Below are 15,825 nucleotides of genomic sequence, written 5' to 3'. Positions count from 1 at the left end.
CATGGGTCCAGGTTACCTGAGGGACCATCTTATTCCCATTACATCAACCCGTCCCACCCAGTCAGGCAGAGAGGGCATGTTGCGGATCCCGTCACTGAGGGAATGTTGGCTGGTGGGGTCCAGGAAGAGAGCCTTGTCTGCCATTGCCCCCACCCTTTGGAATATTCTCCCCCCAGAGGTGTGGCGAGCCCCTACCCTCCCAGCTTTCCAAAAAGGTTTAAAGACCTGGCACTGTCATTGTGCATGGGGTGATATGGACTCTACCTGGGGGTGGCTAGCCCCCTGATGATGCTCCCTGGAATTACCCACCAATTCTCCATCTTCTTGGGACCTATTTATTTTTAGGATTGTTTTTATGTTGTATTTTAATGAATTTTTATCTTCTTGTAAACTGCCCAGAGTCATTTCATGAGACAGGCGGTGACAAATTTGATAAATAAATTATATATATATATATATTTAACATACTCTAGGGATAGCAATATAGTAAAAATTCCCCTCTCACCCCTATGGGGGGTATGTGTCTTCCTCAATCTTGGGTCCTCTACCAGAGGCCTAGGAGGTTGAGGGTTCTGCACAGTATCTTAGCTGTTCCTACCACTGCACTCTTCTGGACAGAGAGCTCTGATGTTGTTCCTGGGATCTGTTGGAGCCACTCTCCCAGCTTAGGAGTCACAGCCCTGAGTGCTGGGACCACTTTGAGTTGACTTCCAATGTTGTCTTCCACAGTTCCATTGAGTTATTGAGGAAGGTCCTTAGTGTCCTGTTGACTTTGCATAGCGCCAGGCATTCGCAGATCCATGTGTGTGGCATTGAGTCATAGGCTTTCCTGTAGTCAGTCCAGGCTGTGCTCAGATTGGTCTGCCTAGACCCTGAGCCTCAGGCAACTGCTCTATCTATGAGTAACTGGTGTTTTGAGCCTCTGGTGTTGTTCCCAATGCCCTTCTGAGATGTGCTTATGTACTGGCCCATATGGACTTGCAGCTTGGTGGCTATGATGTCTGATAGGACTTTCCATGTTGTGGGGAGGCAGGTTATTGGCTGGTAGTTGGATGGTGCTGTTCCCTTGCGAGGGTCTTTCATGATCAGCACTATCCTTCCTTGTGTTATTGTGTGTATGCGTGTGTGTGTGTATTGCTATCCCTATAGTAGGCTAAAAATACTTTTGTTCTGTAAAGTACTAACATTTTAATGTTAGCATGGTGAGTAAAAAATGTAGAGAACTTTTTTTTCTATTTTTAAAATCCTGATGTCTTTACTTTGAACATAGAATGTAACAATGCCCTGAATAATTACTTGGAACTTGATATAATTATTTTTAATATTACCATTTAAGTCAAATTATATTTTCAAAGCCACATGCCTGGAACAAATGTGTGGAGGAAGACAGGAATTTTTTTATTACCAGCCTTTGCACGATAGCTGACTAAGGTGAATTTATGTGAGCAACCTTTTATCTGTAGCTTCCCCCCCTCTTTTAAAGGGGTGGCTGAAAATAAATATTTTCTTTCTATAATTTGGTTTATTCTTCAGTAACATTTTTCATTAATGTTAATATAATTCAGCCTTCCCCCTAAAAGTGGATAGTCAGAGAAGTTAGTTTTAGAGGTCATGTATACATTCATATAACTACTCTTTAAAAGAAGTAGCCAAAAGGAGTAAAAACTTAATTGAACAAATTTAAAATGAGTTAAAGCAATATTCAAAGTGAACATGAAAGTATATAGATTATTTTAGTTTCTTTCAAAATAATTTCAAACTGTGGAAAATTGTGATGTAGTATTTTGAATGAGCCTCACTGAGAATTTATAAAGATACAAGCCTGATTGTTTAGAAGGCATGTTAATCTGTTTCTTACTGGAATGGGCAGACTTGTAACTGACATGGTAAATATTTGTCATGACTCAGAATCACATCTTTTCTCATCCAGGCATAACAGTTACTTTTCCAGGATGTGGTGAACAGGAATCATGATATGTGACATAGACAGGCAAGACCAATAATCAGCATATTTAATAAGGCTTAATACATTATATTATAATGTTAATTATTTAGAGGGAGTAACCTACTATCAAACTTTCAGTGCCTATTTTTGTGGCATGTTTTTGTGGTATCCATTAGCTACTTATGGCATCTTTTGTATTACATTTCTGCCAAGTTCATTGCTGCTTCTACTAGCAGCCAATAAGTGACATGAAAGGATGAAAGAAAAAAGGGAGCTGCCCATAAAAAATTGAGCAGTTGTATGAAATGTTATTGGTATAATAGAATCCAAAGTTTTTAAAGTTATGAGTGAGTATTATTTGACACAGGTACTCAACTCTTCTGCCAAGTGACAACAAAAGGCAAACATGTATTTCTACGCTGCATCTGTTGCCATCCCTCCCAATCCTACAGTAGAGTCAGGATTGTGGTTTCCAATCAAAGAAGCAGTTTACAAATTTGTATTATAGCTTGGCTTTCAACAAGTTTCCTGCATATTCTTGCTGGATATCTGGTAAAATATGGGCTAATGATGCTACTTTTAGTTAGATGTATATTTGTTGATGGACCATCACATCCCAAAATACTCATTAATGATTCATCAAGTTGGAGAGATGTACACATGGGATGCTACTGAACTACTGTTCTGGACTTAGTGTTGTATAACATCTTTATGAAAGAACAATACCACTGTTTCCTTTCCTCCACTTTAACCATGTCTAATTTTAGGCACCATAGATTAAAGTTACCAAGAAACTGGCACATGTGCATAGGAGGATAGGAAAAACAATACAGGTGTCAAAGTCATATAAGGGGGGAAAAAAATAAAAATGAGTTACGTACACCATGAAAAAGATAAACCTGAAAGATGAAAAGGCAGTCATCTTTAAGGGATAAAGGATTTGAAAGTTTGATAAATATATGCTGGAACAAATGTGTTTTCTATGAATGAATGGGTTCAAGCTACGAGGAAAACTATTGATAAATATTAAGATGAAGGTTAGAGGCCTGGTCCTTGCTCACCACCTCTCTTGGCACTCATCAAACTCTATACCCATTTGATTATATTTTTTTAAAAATACTCTTTTCATGAAAATAAATAAAGTTAGCATCCCAGCCTTCTGCAACATTTATTGATGTTATGCCTCTGAGCCCCACAGAAACCCCAGATACAGAGTTTCCATGGAGATAAAGAAAAGGTTTCAGGGAGCAATCAGGAAAATTGGTATTTTTTCATTTGATATGCATTCAAGTATAGGCATTTTATGAGAGTGTGTATGTCTTTACTGGCCAGGAATAGGTGAACAGACAAGGTAGTGGAATCTCCTTCATAGGAGATTTTAAGCAAATGCTGTAATAGTAAATTTTCTGCATCAACAGGTGTATGGGACAAATTAATTTGAAATCCATTCCAAATCTTGATTGTAAATTATCTTCCAAGAAATTAATATGGCTTTGGGCTGCATCTTAGTGTCCTCCAGAGGTGTTGGATTACAGCTCCCATATTTCTCAGTCAAAATATGCATGAGGGGAATTCTGGGACTTGCAGTCCAGCACTTCTGAAGAGTACAGTACTGTATCAGGGAAGGCTGCTCATGAGCTATATGGATCGGCATAAAAAAGGCTCCTACCTACCTCATCTTTAAAACGAGATACATTCATTTTATTCATTCATTTTTACATAAGCGGATTTAGAACTGCTAAAACCAATTTGAATCTATTCCAGTAGCACTTATTTAAGGTAGTCATTTTGCGGTTAATAAATGTTCATAGTCTTTTATCTTGAGTTTTTAGTTCTAATTAACTTTGGAGGGCAGTTATGTGCATAAAATGTCCTTATGAAAGATAAGAATTATACTGAAAAGAGAACTCGAGAAAAGGGGAAGAAGAAAAAGAAGGGGGATGGTCTCCTTTTCAAAGCAGCTTCAAGCCAGCACAAACATTTGTTGCTACCAAAGTGAAGTTGTGTGCGTGCGTGCGTGCGTGCGCGCGCGCCTCCCCGCCGACCGGAGGAAACAGCCGCTTCGAGTCACCAAAGCTGCTGAATAGCAAAGAGGTCTGCTTTTCCCAGTCTGAATGCAACTATTAATAGTACTGCCAGAACCTCCACTGTTTCCCTCACGTGAAAAGAAGCGGAGAGAAAAGTGGGGGGGAGGAGGAGGAGGAGGAGGAGGCGGCTGCCGCTGCTTGTGCATTCTCCTCCTCTACGATGTCACATGCCTGCACTGCCCAGAGAGGACAAGGAAAGCTTGCGCTTTTTATTTCATCCCGACAATGCTCTGTTCTTGGGGTGACTACCGCCCGCTTTTCTGTCCCTCCACTAGCACCCGCTTTCTTCCTTTGCATTTGCTCTGAAAATCAACATCTGCTTCATAAGATAACCCCCCCCCCCAACCTCTGGCATTTGTATTCTCAGCTCGCTCTGTTAGCGGAATGGATGTATGTGAGAGGGTAACTGAGTGAGGGCATGCGCGTGCACAAGCGCGCGCTGTGGCTGGAAAGGGTGGACCTCCGGGCGCTCGTGCCTTTCCGGACCCCCTCCCCTTGCTCAGCAGTTCCCACTCGCCCTGGAGACTAGCGGGACGCCGCTTGGTGTGTGCCCTCTAGTTACTCTTTCTGCAGTCTCAGGGCAACGCGAAGGTGGTGGGCGAGCCCGGGGGAAAAATATGCTATAAGCTTGAGGGGGCCTGCTTACTTCTCTCCAGCCATGTGGTGCTTGCACTGTAACTCGGAGAGGACTCAGTCATTGCTGGAGCTGGAGCTTGACAGCTGGTAAGCCATTACCGCCTATTGGAAGCAGCGTGGGTTTTCCTAAAGCGAAACAGCCAGTCTAGAGGGGAAGGATTTTTTTTCCTTTCCTTAGTTTCAGATTTCAGAACAGCTTTGTTTAGTTCTGAACGCTGGTTTTGTGAGATTAGTGGGGGGGGGGGGAGCGGCTGAGACTGAGTGTGGTTAAGAAAATGATCGGCTGCACATCTAAATACTATTCTGGTGACACAAAGGGTTTCACAGTGTTTGGTCTCACTGACTTTTGCTTTTTTTTTAATTGTAAGAGTTACAGCATTCTTGGCAGAAATATATTCTAACAAATATAAGAAATAGCACAAATACCAATTTATAAATTACAGCTCTTTTTTGACATAAACCTACCCATAGACAGAAACTGTGTAAGCACATAGAGAATGCATAGTGTGTACCCTCTTGCCTTTTCTAGACAGCATTATATCTAGGCAAAGATTCATTCTGAATATTATATAATGTTGAACAGACTGTCACAAAGTTTTAAATGTTTTGTAAAGGTGTCTTGACTATAAGGAACTGTAGCTTTTATATATATCCTATCATTTGCGGTACTTTTATACTCAGTAGCACACTCCTTTGGTTTTCAGAAACAACAGTACTGCATTTGCATCTATCCTTACGGATTAAGATGTATAGCTTAGTCATTTGAACACAGAGGCAAAAGTTGTTTAACTCTATAGTGATACTATTACTTCAATATAACAGGGCAGCAGTTTATATTTTATACGTCTATAGTTATATCATCACCTTCTCCAATTTACTTTAATTCAGTACTTTCTTTATGCATTTTCATTATTCTTTTTTTTAAAAATAGTATTCTGAACGTAAATGCAAACCTCTTCACTTCAAAGGCTACAATTTGAAACAGTAAGTGTTGAAACCAGTTGGACTTACAGCTGCGTAAGCACTTAGAATTTGTGATAGGATCTTTAGAAAAAGCTACTATTTATGACATTAATCACCTATTTGGGGGGAAAAAGGTTGTTTAATGCTTATATGTTTATTTTGAAGGAAAAGTGGGCACAGTAGAGAGAATTTGAATCTCAGTACTGGGCTACTCAGAAGGAGAATTCTGGTGAGCAAATAATAAGATAAAGTGCCTGCTGCTTCTGTGAGCAAGACTATATACTGCACTTTCAGAAAGAGAGAAGGAATGATCAAGCAGATGATCAAGCATACTGTAGTGGGACTGTGCAGTGTTTTGGACTGAGTTCCATAAAGATGTTTCAGAGTGTATGGGAACATGAACATAGCACCTGTCTGTGGTTTTTCAAAGCAATCGTGTCTTTTCCTGAGATTATGTAGCAGCTGCAGAGGACAGTTGTGGAGCCCAGGAAAAGACACACATATTAAAGAGTGGGAGATAGGTGTGTGCTCATGTTCCTGCACACTTTGAAGTGGGCACCTTTTAAGAATCAAATGCAAAGTTCTGCACTGCCCTACGATATACTGCTTCTTTTGCTTGCTTGCACACTTCCCACTTAGCTCTGGAAGCAAGTTATCCAGTGAAAGAAAAAACAATTCAGAGAAGGGATGACTGCTTCTTGCCAGCCAGTGATTGCCTACAGTTACTCAGCTTTTCCCACTCTAAGGGTTGAATAAATGATGGCTGCCATTCTTCACCCAGGGAGCAAAAGGAGATAATGTCCAGATAATAAATACTGCTGCTGTATGGAGGATCAACCACCCCATTTACTGATTTACCTGTTCTCTTACTAGGTTTTCTTCCAGGGCAGGGGAAAGGAAAGATTGGTGTTTTCTGTTTGTTTATCCTTGGCAGAGTTTGGCTGCTTTTCATTCAAAATAGAAATGCCAGTATTAATTGTTCTTTTAAAACACACTCTTAACCTCACATATAGTGACCACAATCCTGCACTCAGACACAAATACTGAAGGCCAGAGACTTCAGTTAAACTAAGCATGTTTAATTAAGTTCAGGCTTGAGATTAATACTAGACAAAGTTGAGGAAAGTTTGCACGTATCATATTTTCTGTGATATTTGTGGGATTGCCTATCTTTGCTTCTGCTCACCCCTCTAGATCCAACACATTGGGTATACTCCAGGTTGTTTCCATGAGGTGGTGCCACCTAGCAGAATTAGAAGAAGTGCCTTCTCTGTCATAGCACCTGCTATATGAATAGCACCCCACCCCACCCCCGAGATCTGGCTGGTTCCAACCCTGTTAGTCTTTCACAAGGTTTTAAGGACCTGTCTTTTCCCTCAAACACCAGGCCACAATGTTACATGAGCCCAATTATTTTTTGTTAGGTTCACAAGATGGAGGGGACTTTTTTGGACTCAGGCACATTGTATTTAATTGTTATTACAATTGTTTTTTAATATTGGAGTTACTATTGCTTTTGTTTTTAACTTACCATTAGCCTCCTTGAATTGCATTTGCAAAATGGGCAGCCATATAATAGTTTAAATAAATAGATAAATCTGCAAGGTGGTAAATGTTTGAATTTTGGTTTTACTGGAAAAACCACTGTGGCCCCTTTTGTCACTGGCAGAGCTGCACCTTAGCCTTTTTTGATATGGCCCAATGAAAATAATAAATGCTCTGATTCCAAATGCATTATGTTAATTCTGCATGCCTGAATTGGTACTGTATAAGAAAGATAGAGTAAGAAAAAACATGGATGAGGTCACTAACCTGGCATGTATAATCAAGACCTGGAAAGGACCAGAAGGGGGAGTTCCCCTCTCAGAAAATGTGCCCATCTGGGTTTGGGGTTTGGTATCAGTCAAGACTTTGGGGAGGGTGGAGGGAGAGGGCTATTGTTATCCATGAGTCATTGAGGGTTCTCAGAGGCTCTGTGCCACAAATAACCAGATGTGAGACTTGGTTGAATTTGGAGTCTAGGGAACATCTGGGGTTGCTGTTCCTTTACTGCCTTCCCTACTGCACAGCATCATCCCTGCTTGAACTGCTTCCATTGCTGGGCTGGCTTTAAAGACCCTGAGGCTATTAGTCTATCAGGCAAGATTGAGTTTGGGGCAGTCCAGGAGTTTGTGGCCTCCATGGAAACCATGAACCTGTTCCAAGTCATTGAAGGCCTGAAGCATATTGGAGATTACACTTTAGATGTCTTTGTCTCAGGGCAACTGCAACATGATCTGGCATTGGCGAACATTAGCATCAGTCTGTTGCCACAGACAGATCACAAGCTTTTAGGCTTGCTAGTGTCAACCTAAATTGGAATAGGGCTGTTAGATCAGCAACTTATGGACCCTATTTGGGTTCTAGAGAGAACTTGGGGTTTTCTATGAGGTTCTGGTATACAGTTCACCTGAGGTCTTAGTCACAGCCTGGACTGGGTGGGTGACAGAAGCCTTGGACTGTATTGCCGCTATTCAGCCTCCCCCTGTGTACCAATCCCAGGGCACACTTTGCTTTTTTGAGGATATCCAGGAAATGAAGTGTCAGAAGAGACAAAAAGTGAGTCTGATCAAATACATGTAAGATCCCATATTCCAGACTACATTGTAGCAATGTTATTTCTCTACCCTTATTGTGTCTGCCAATAGTTTTTTGGCAGCTCTGTTTAGGATGACCCATTCCTTGCTGGGGAGGGATGAACTACAGGAACATCTATAGAGCAACTGTGAAGAATATTCTTGTTGTCTGACAGATAAAGTAACTCAGACTGCTCACAATGGCAATCCAACTGGACAGGTCCAGTTGAAGTACCCAGGGCATGGCATTGTGGGATTACATGGAGTGAGTTTGAGCTTTGACATTTCATGAAGTGGACAGGGTCCTTTAGTCTGTAAATTTGGTCATCTGTTTATTAGATTCCTGGGTTATTAAGGCTGCATAGGCAGTGACCTGTGGTTGGGTCAATGTAGTGGTGTCAGCTTATTTGAGAGAAGGGTGATTCCTTTGACCTTGAAGGATGCAGTGGTGCACCTCCCCTCCAAGCTAGGACTGGACACAACAATTTTGGAGAATTTCTGTCCAGTCTCTAACCTTCCCTTTTTGGTCAGGCAACAATTCCAGAGGATCCTGAAGGAAACAGATAATCTAGACTCGTTTTATCCTGGCTTTAGGATGAAATGTGTGTATGGTGCATCCATCCTAGTGCATCTTGATATCTCAGTGGCTTTTGATACCATCAATCACAGTATCCTTCTGGCCTGACTGTGGGGAATGGGAGGGGGGACCATGTTGTACAGTTCCCCTTGTTTCTTTGTGGTCAGTCCCAGTTCTTGCTGACAGCAGAGGACAGGACAGAGCCTGCAGTCCCTCATTTGCAGGTGCTTCAGGGCTCAATGCTGTCACTCCTTTTATTTAACATCCACATGAAACAACTGGTTAAGGTTATCCATTGGTTCAGGGTCAGGTATCATCGGTATGCTGATGATACTCAATTGAATATCTCGACCCCACACTGACCAAGTGATGTTTTTGAGATCCCATCGTAGTGTTTGGAGGCTGGGCAGGTCTGGATGGGAAGGAACAGACTCAATCTCAATCCTGCCAAGTTTGAGTAGCTGTGGATATTTGGGCCCCCCAGTTCTGGGAACTTCCCATCTTTAATCTTGGATGAGGTTGCACTCTCCCACTCAAGACTGATGTGCAACCTGGAGGTTATTTTGGACTCACAGCTGCTGTTTGAAGAGCAGGTGGCAGCTGTGGCTATGAGGGCCTTCACACAGACTCATCTAGTGCACCACTTCTGCCTATTCCTGGATTGGAAGGCCCTTCAGACATAAGGCCCTTCACTCATGCCCTAGTTACCTCACAAATGGACTACTGTAATGCACTCTTCATGGCATAGGGGTTGGCTGTTTGAGAGACAATGTATCTCCAATTGTTTCTGCCTGGCCAGTGAGATTGGATGGGTGCGCTTCAGACCCTTTGATAAAACAGTGTTATTTATTGGGATCTAAGAAGTGTGTCTTCTCTCTTTCAGCCCCTGCCCCTTGGAACAGCATCTCACCAGAGATTTGTACAGCTCCCACTCTGATGATATTAAAAAAGTAATTGAAAATATGGCTATTCTCCCAAGCCTTGGGACAGAATGGTGGTTGAACCCTTGTAGGATGTTTTATTGTTATGTTGTGTTTGCCTTCTGGATACTTATAATCTATTACTTTTTATTGTTCTTACTTTTTTTAATATAAGACACCCAGAGTAAACTGGATTTGTTGTTACTTTATGGTTGCACTGATGTGGACTATCAAAAATGTATGAATCCACCACACAGTTGTATGATTTATGGTGTACACTATATTAACGGGGCAGATATTACAAACGTAGTATGCATCCCTATAGTATGTCTCTCTCAACCCCTTGTATGACTAATGTATAGGTTGGACTTTAGTGGCGATGGACAGAGGACAGGTGGAATTTTACATCCAATAGGTGAAACAGAACTCTCCAAAAAAAGTACTGAGAATTATGGATCTCTGTCAGCAGTCTCATTCTTTTAGAAAAATTGAATAACATGAAGTTACAGGGCAGATGGAGACTATAGGAGAGAATAAAAAAGCCATCTTAGATAGGAAATCAAATGCCATCAGAACAGCACCCATATACTTGTTCTGAAAACTAGAAATTAAGACATATGAAAGTTAAAGTAAGAAAAGTTTTGTGCCCAATGGGTCTCGTTTGTGTAAGCTTGTGAGAAGTTTGAAAGTATTCCAAATTCTTGTCATTTTATACCTTAGTAGTGTATTCTACACCTTTTAGGAATGGCACAAATGCTGAAAAGCTTCTTTGATGGCTAAAAGCTCTTATTAAAGATATCAGTTCCTTATTGTTAAACTGTGGAGTGGATTGCAAAACCACAGCTCCCAAGGAAAGTCAGATGCATTGGCCTATATCACATGGTTTGCTGGGATTTTGATAAAGGGAATGGGCTGACAAGTGAATGCCTGTTTGACTTGCAGAAAGATTTGTTGAGCATCAGAATCCCATTTATAGGAAACTCCCTTCTTGGTAAGGCAAGCCAGCGGTGTGTTTATTGTCAAAAAAATACAGTGACCCAAGTAGTCCAACACAGGCCAGTCAAAGGCTTATATCTCTGGCTTAATGTAACAGGTTGTAATAATGAAAGTGTTGAAGAATTGCTTGAACTTGATCATTGTGGAAAGTAACTTCTACTGAGTAAATTAGTAGATATAGTAACTACAAATTTCTCCAAAAATCATGAAAAATATTATTTATAAATTGCATGGAGACCATTGGGGCATTGGATCGGTCCAGAAGCCATTACTGTATATTTAGACTTCCTGTGTTGAAAACCAAATCATGACCTTCTCTCATGCAAATCAGATTGTAAGACCCAATTGTAAAAATGTATGCTTTCTGCAACAATTCCCAAGAGTACAGAAATGAGAGGAAGAAAATATGATCCCTAATGATTACCATTACTACAGAGAGAACCATCTTTTTTTAAACAAAAGTAGAAGCACTAACAGGGGAGGATGAGGAGCTGAGAAAGGCTTTCTACAAATTATCAATAAACACTTCAAAGTAGGCCTACTCTGTATTAATATTAGATAATGGTGTTTTGCAGGACCTGAGCTCCAGGAATGAGACTGATAGTATAGTTACAGAATTAGAGCAGGGTCTGCACTTCCCTCTTTCCAAACATACCAGTTTAGCCCACATATTTGTGAGGCAAGGTAGGAGGGGGCTTCAGCTGAGGGTTGGTAGTGGTGGGGGTTTGAAGTTCTGCAGGCTATGAATTTTGCATGTTGTAAAATCAAAGATTATGTTATCATGGCCAGCAAATACGTAAGCCCAAAGCCAATCCACTTTCCAAATTATAGGAAAACATAACAGGAGGCTAAATAAAGGTGCGAGTGCTTCTGATGTTTGCTAATGTGGGTTGCAGAATACAGCACATTTTGAATTAACCATCAATAGTCTCTACATTGTAACAGAGTCAAACAGTCTGAGTGTGTAGAGCATATTTGCATGTAATGGAGATTTCAAGAAAATTGCCTATAATGCCTAGGACCTGCAGTTGTGTTTCAGAGTCTTGTGTGTAGAGTAACAGAAATGACTAAATATTGATGGATAGCTTCCCATCTCTGGGCTTCACTTAATTTTTGGTTGCCCCATCTACCAAGTCCCTGGAGGCTGAAACAGACTGATTTTGTGGCAGGCCACACTGGGAGTGTTTGGGGCATCTACTTGCAAACTGTACAAGTATTTAGTTGATGCTTCAGAAGGAAAATCTTAGGGCAATATATGCAGAGTTGTCATGTTTTCCAGATTATAACATCTTTTCTTGGGCAGAGAACAGAACTGTGCTAGCTCTCAACTGCATTGATTCAGCTTCTGAATTCTCAGATTTGTAGGTAGAAGGGTAGGAGGAAGGTGCCAAAGAGAATAATGGTGTCTTCCCTTCCCACCCACACTCTGCCGTAGTTCCTTGAGTCTTCTATGAATACCCAAGGAGACCTGGATAAATGCAAACAAAGCCTCTGGAGTGCCCTGATGAATTAGTTTGTCTCATATTTCATTGATTGTCCCTCTTTAAATTGGGCAATTATGTTTTTTTTCCTTCATCCTGAAAGTCTTAGCCACATCCTGAGCTAGCAACAGGAGGTCAGAAGTATATTCCTGCATCACGTGCTTACTATGTAAAAGGTAACAGAGTTCACAGTTGGTGATTACTTGCTTGACTAAATCATCGAAGTTAGCCCTCAGGCAAGTCATAGAATTAACATAATTGTCCAAGTAAAGTCTGTTTTGCAGAAGAAGAAGGGTTGTTTATTTTGCCTCTGTTCTTAGGCCATTTATAAATCCCACTAATATCAGTTAGCAGAAAATCCTTGGACCTTAAGGAAATGTATAATTCATACTGATGGATAAAGGTAGTAGATTTGGTTGGAATCCCATCACGTTTGTCTGGTAGGGAGGCAGGTATTTGGTGTTAGAGGGCTGCAACTGCTGCAGTTGCTCCAGCAACAGCTGCTGAGACTTAGATTAATACTGATACAGGGGGTGGTGGCTGTGGTACATTTTTCCCACCTCTGAGGCTTCTTGATTCACTATTTGGGCTATCTGGTCCATCTAGATTGCAACTTGCTCTGATATTGGGGTAAAGCAGTGGCAACTTATCAACAGTGAGCAGAATTGCAAGAGTGTCATATCCACTGTTCAGTTTGGATCTTAAGGTATAGGCTTTCCTCCCACACAGCTAAAAATAGGAGAAAGTAGATCTTGTTGTTGGATGTCTTGCTAGACGTGACAATAAATCTCAACTTTCTAGAGGTTTTACTCTGTATTCTAGAACTTGCTTACAGCAGAACATCACAAAAACAACAGTTAAATTAGTTACCTTTTTCAGACAAGAAGCCATATGCATCAAGAAGATCTGCCTTTTACAATATACAGAAGTCAAAGCCTATATATGTGTTTTGGATCCAAGATTCAAATTCTAGGCCTTTTCTTCCTGTTCTTTCAAGTCAGTAGAAATTTGGCCTCACTATACCTGGCCTTGAGATTCAGTGTTTATATAGTAGTTCTGTCTTGCCTGGGAACTGCTGGTTCTCGCCTCACAAACTTTATTCCTTATATTCAACATTGTTTCTGTGAGTATTGTTTTATTCTCCAGTAAAACCAATAACATAGATCAAAATTAAAAATACTTTAATTGAAACTATGATTGCAAGAATGGAATGTTTTTTGTAAAAGAGGTACCATTGAAATGCATTGAATTATACTTTACTTTATTACAGTCAAAGAGCAGTACAATTGAAAATGCAACAAAACATACAGCGGGGCAAAAAAGTATTTAGTCAGCCACCAATTGTGCAAGTTCTTCCACTTAAAAAGATGAGAGAGGCCTGTAATTTTCATCATAGGTATACCTCAACTATGAGAGACAAAATGGGGGGGGAAAATCCAGAAAATCACATTGTCTGATTTTTAAAGAATTTATTTGCAAATCATGGTGGAAAATAAGTATTTGGTCACCTACAAACAAGCAAGATGTCTGGCTCTCCCAGACCTGTAACTACTTCTTTAAGAGGCTCCTCTGTCCTCCACTCATTACCTGTAGTAATGGCACCTGTTTGACCTTGTTATCAGTATAAAAGACACCTGTCCACAACCTCAAACAGTCACACTCCAAACTCCACTATGGCCAAGAGCAAAGAGCTGTTGAAGGACACCAGAAACAAAATTGTAGACCTGCACCAGGCTGGGAAGACTAAATCTGCAATAGGCAAGCAGCTTGGTGTGAAGAAATCAACTGTGGGAGCAATAATTAGAAAATGGAAGACATACAACACCACTGATAATCTCCCTTGATCTGGGGCTCCACCCAAGATCTCACCCTGTGGGGTCAAAATGATCACAAGAATGGTGAGCAAAAATCCCAGAACCACATGGGGGGACCTAGTGAATGACCTGCAGAGAGCTGGGGCCAAAGTAACAAAGGCTACCATCAGTAACACACTACGCTGCCAGGGACTCAAATCCTGCAGTGCTAGACGTGTCCCCCTGCTTAAGCCAGTACATGTCCGGGCCCGTCTGAAGTTTGCTAGAGAGCATTTGGATGATCCAGAAGAGGATTGGGAGAATGTCATATGGTCAGATGAAACCAAAGTAGAACGTTTTGGTCTAAACTCAACTTGTCGTGTTTGGAGGAGAGAGAATGCTGAGTTGCATCCAAAGAACACCATACCTATTGTGAAGCATGGAGGTGGAAACATCATGCTTTGGGGCTGTTTTTCTGCAAAGGGACCAGGACGACTGATCTGTGTAAAGGAAAGAATGAATGGGGCCATGTATCATGAGATTTTGAGTGAACACCTCCTTCCATCAGCAAGGGCATTGAAGATGAAACGTGGTTGGGTCTTTCAGCATGACAATGATCCCAAACACACTGCCCGGGCAACGAAGGAGTGGCTTCGTAAGAAGCATTTCAAGGTCCTGGAGTGGCCTAGCCAGTCTCCAGATCTCAACCCCATGGAAAACCTTTGGAGGGAGTTGAAAGTCCGTGTTGCCCAGCGACAGCCCCAAAACATCACTGCTCTAGAGGAGATCTGCATGGAGGAATGGGCCAAAATACCAGCAACAGTTTGTGAAAACCTTGTGAAGACTTACAGAAAACGTTTGACCTCTGTCATTGCCAACAAAGGATATATAACAAAGTATTGAGATGAACTTTTGATATTGACCAAATACTTATTTTCCACCATGATTTGCAAATAAATTCTTTAAAAATGAGACAATGTGATTTTCTGGATTTTTTTCCCCATTTTGTCTCTCATAGTTGAGGTATACCTATGATGAAAATTACAGGCCTCTCTCATCTTTTTAAGTGGGAGAACTTGCACAATTGGTGGCTGACTAAATACTTTTTTGCCCCACTGTATCTAATTAAAAAATTCTTAGATATAATAATAGCAAATAAAATCCATATCATAATTATAATTTGGCAGCCTGGCTATCATTTATACATGAAATCAAGCAGCCTCTACTGTAGTATATTATTACTCCTAAAATTATGACATCCTAAAGTTATTAATTGTTATCTACTAAAATTACAACAGAATGGTAATATCTAAAATTGAAATGTGTGGATTATGTAAAATGTTTACAATAAGTTATTCATCCGATTCTGACAGATCTTTAGTGCTGCTATGCAGAATCTAGCTGCCTGCACTGTGACTATAATCCATTCGTCTTTAAGCAGAAACTGTAGATAGTTGGTGTCAGAGCGCCCTGGATACGTATTAATCATCAGATAAATAAATTTTGTTCAACGTCTCTATAGAATGAGCATCAAAGAAGAACATGTCCAGTGGTTTCTACCTCTCCAGAATCACAGGGACAGAGCCTTTCTGCCAATGGTATCTTTTTATATTTGCCATCCAAAACAGCTGAGGGGAGTGCACGGCATCGTGCAAGCAAGAAGGCTTTCCAATGATTCACTGACTCTAACTGGCTAAGATATCTGGCAGGATTAACAGTGTATCTGGTATAATCTGGAGACAAGAACGATGGGACTTTCTCTAAGTCCACTTACCTCTCTATGTCCTCTATCCTTTGTCTCAGATTTTGTTT

At 40.8% G+C, this 15,825-nt stretch overlaps 1 protein-coding gene across 11 annotated transcripts in view; it reads left to right on the top strand.

Moving 5' to 3' along the window:
- The window catches only part of IQSEC1 (IQ motif and Sec7 domain ArfGEF 1), a 328,329-nt gene that overhangs the window by 226,963 nt on the left and 85,541 nt on the right, over positions 1 to 15,825 (top strand). Inside the window, exon 1 of one of the 11 annotated variants that reach the window (XM_088134148.1) lies at positions 4,495 to 4,755. The exons of 9 other annotated variants lie outside the window; for them this stretch is intronic. In XM_088134148.1, coding sequence (XP_087990274.1) covers positions 4,691 to 4,755 — 65 coding nt within the window. In that variant the 5' untranslated portion in view covers positions 4,495 to 4,690. Of the gene's footprint in view, positions 1 to 4,494; positions 4,756 to 15,825 lie in introns of those variants that run through there. One more of the 11 variants, XM_088134149.1, reaches the window with a different exon arrangement.

The sequence above is a fragment of the Python bivittatus genome, unplaced genomic scaffold (assembly GCF_059951505.1).
Source record: "Python bivittatus isolate LINGU-HERP-01145 unplaced genomic scaffold, Pbiv_v1 ctg000080_np1212, whole genome shotgun sequence".
NCBI lineage: Eukaryota > Metazoa > Chordata > Lepidosauria > Squamata > Pythonidae > Python > Python bivittatus.
Note: the sequence above shows the minus strand (reverse complement) of the source record. Positions and strands in the feature narration are given on the sequence as shown.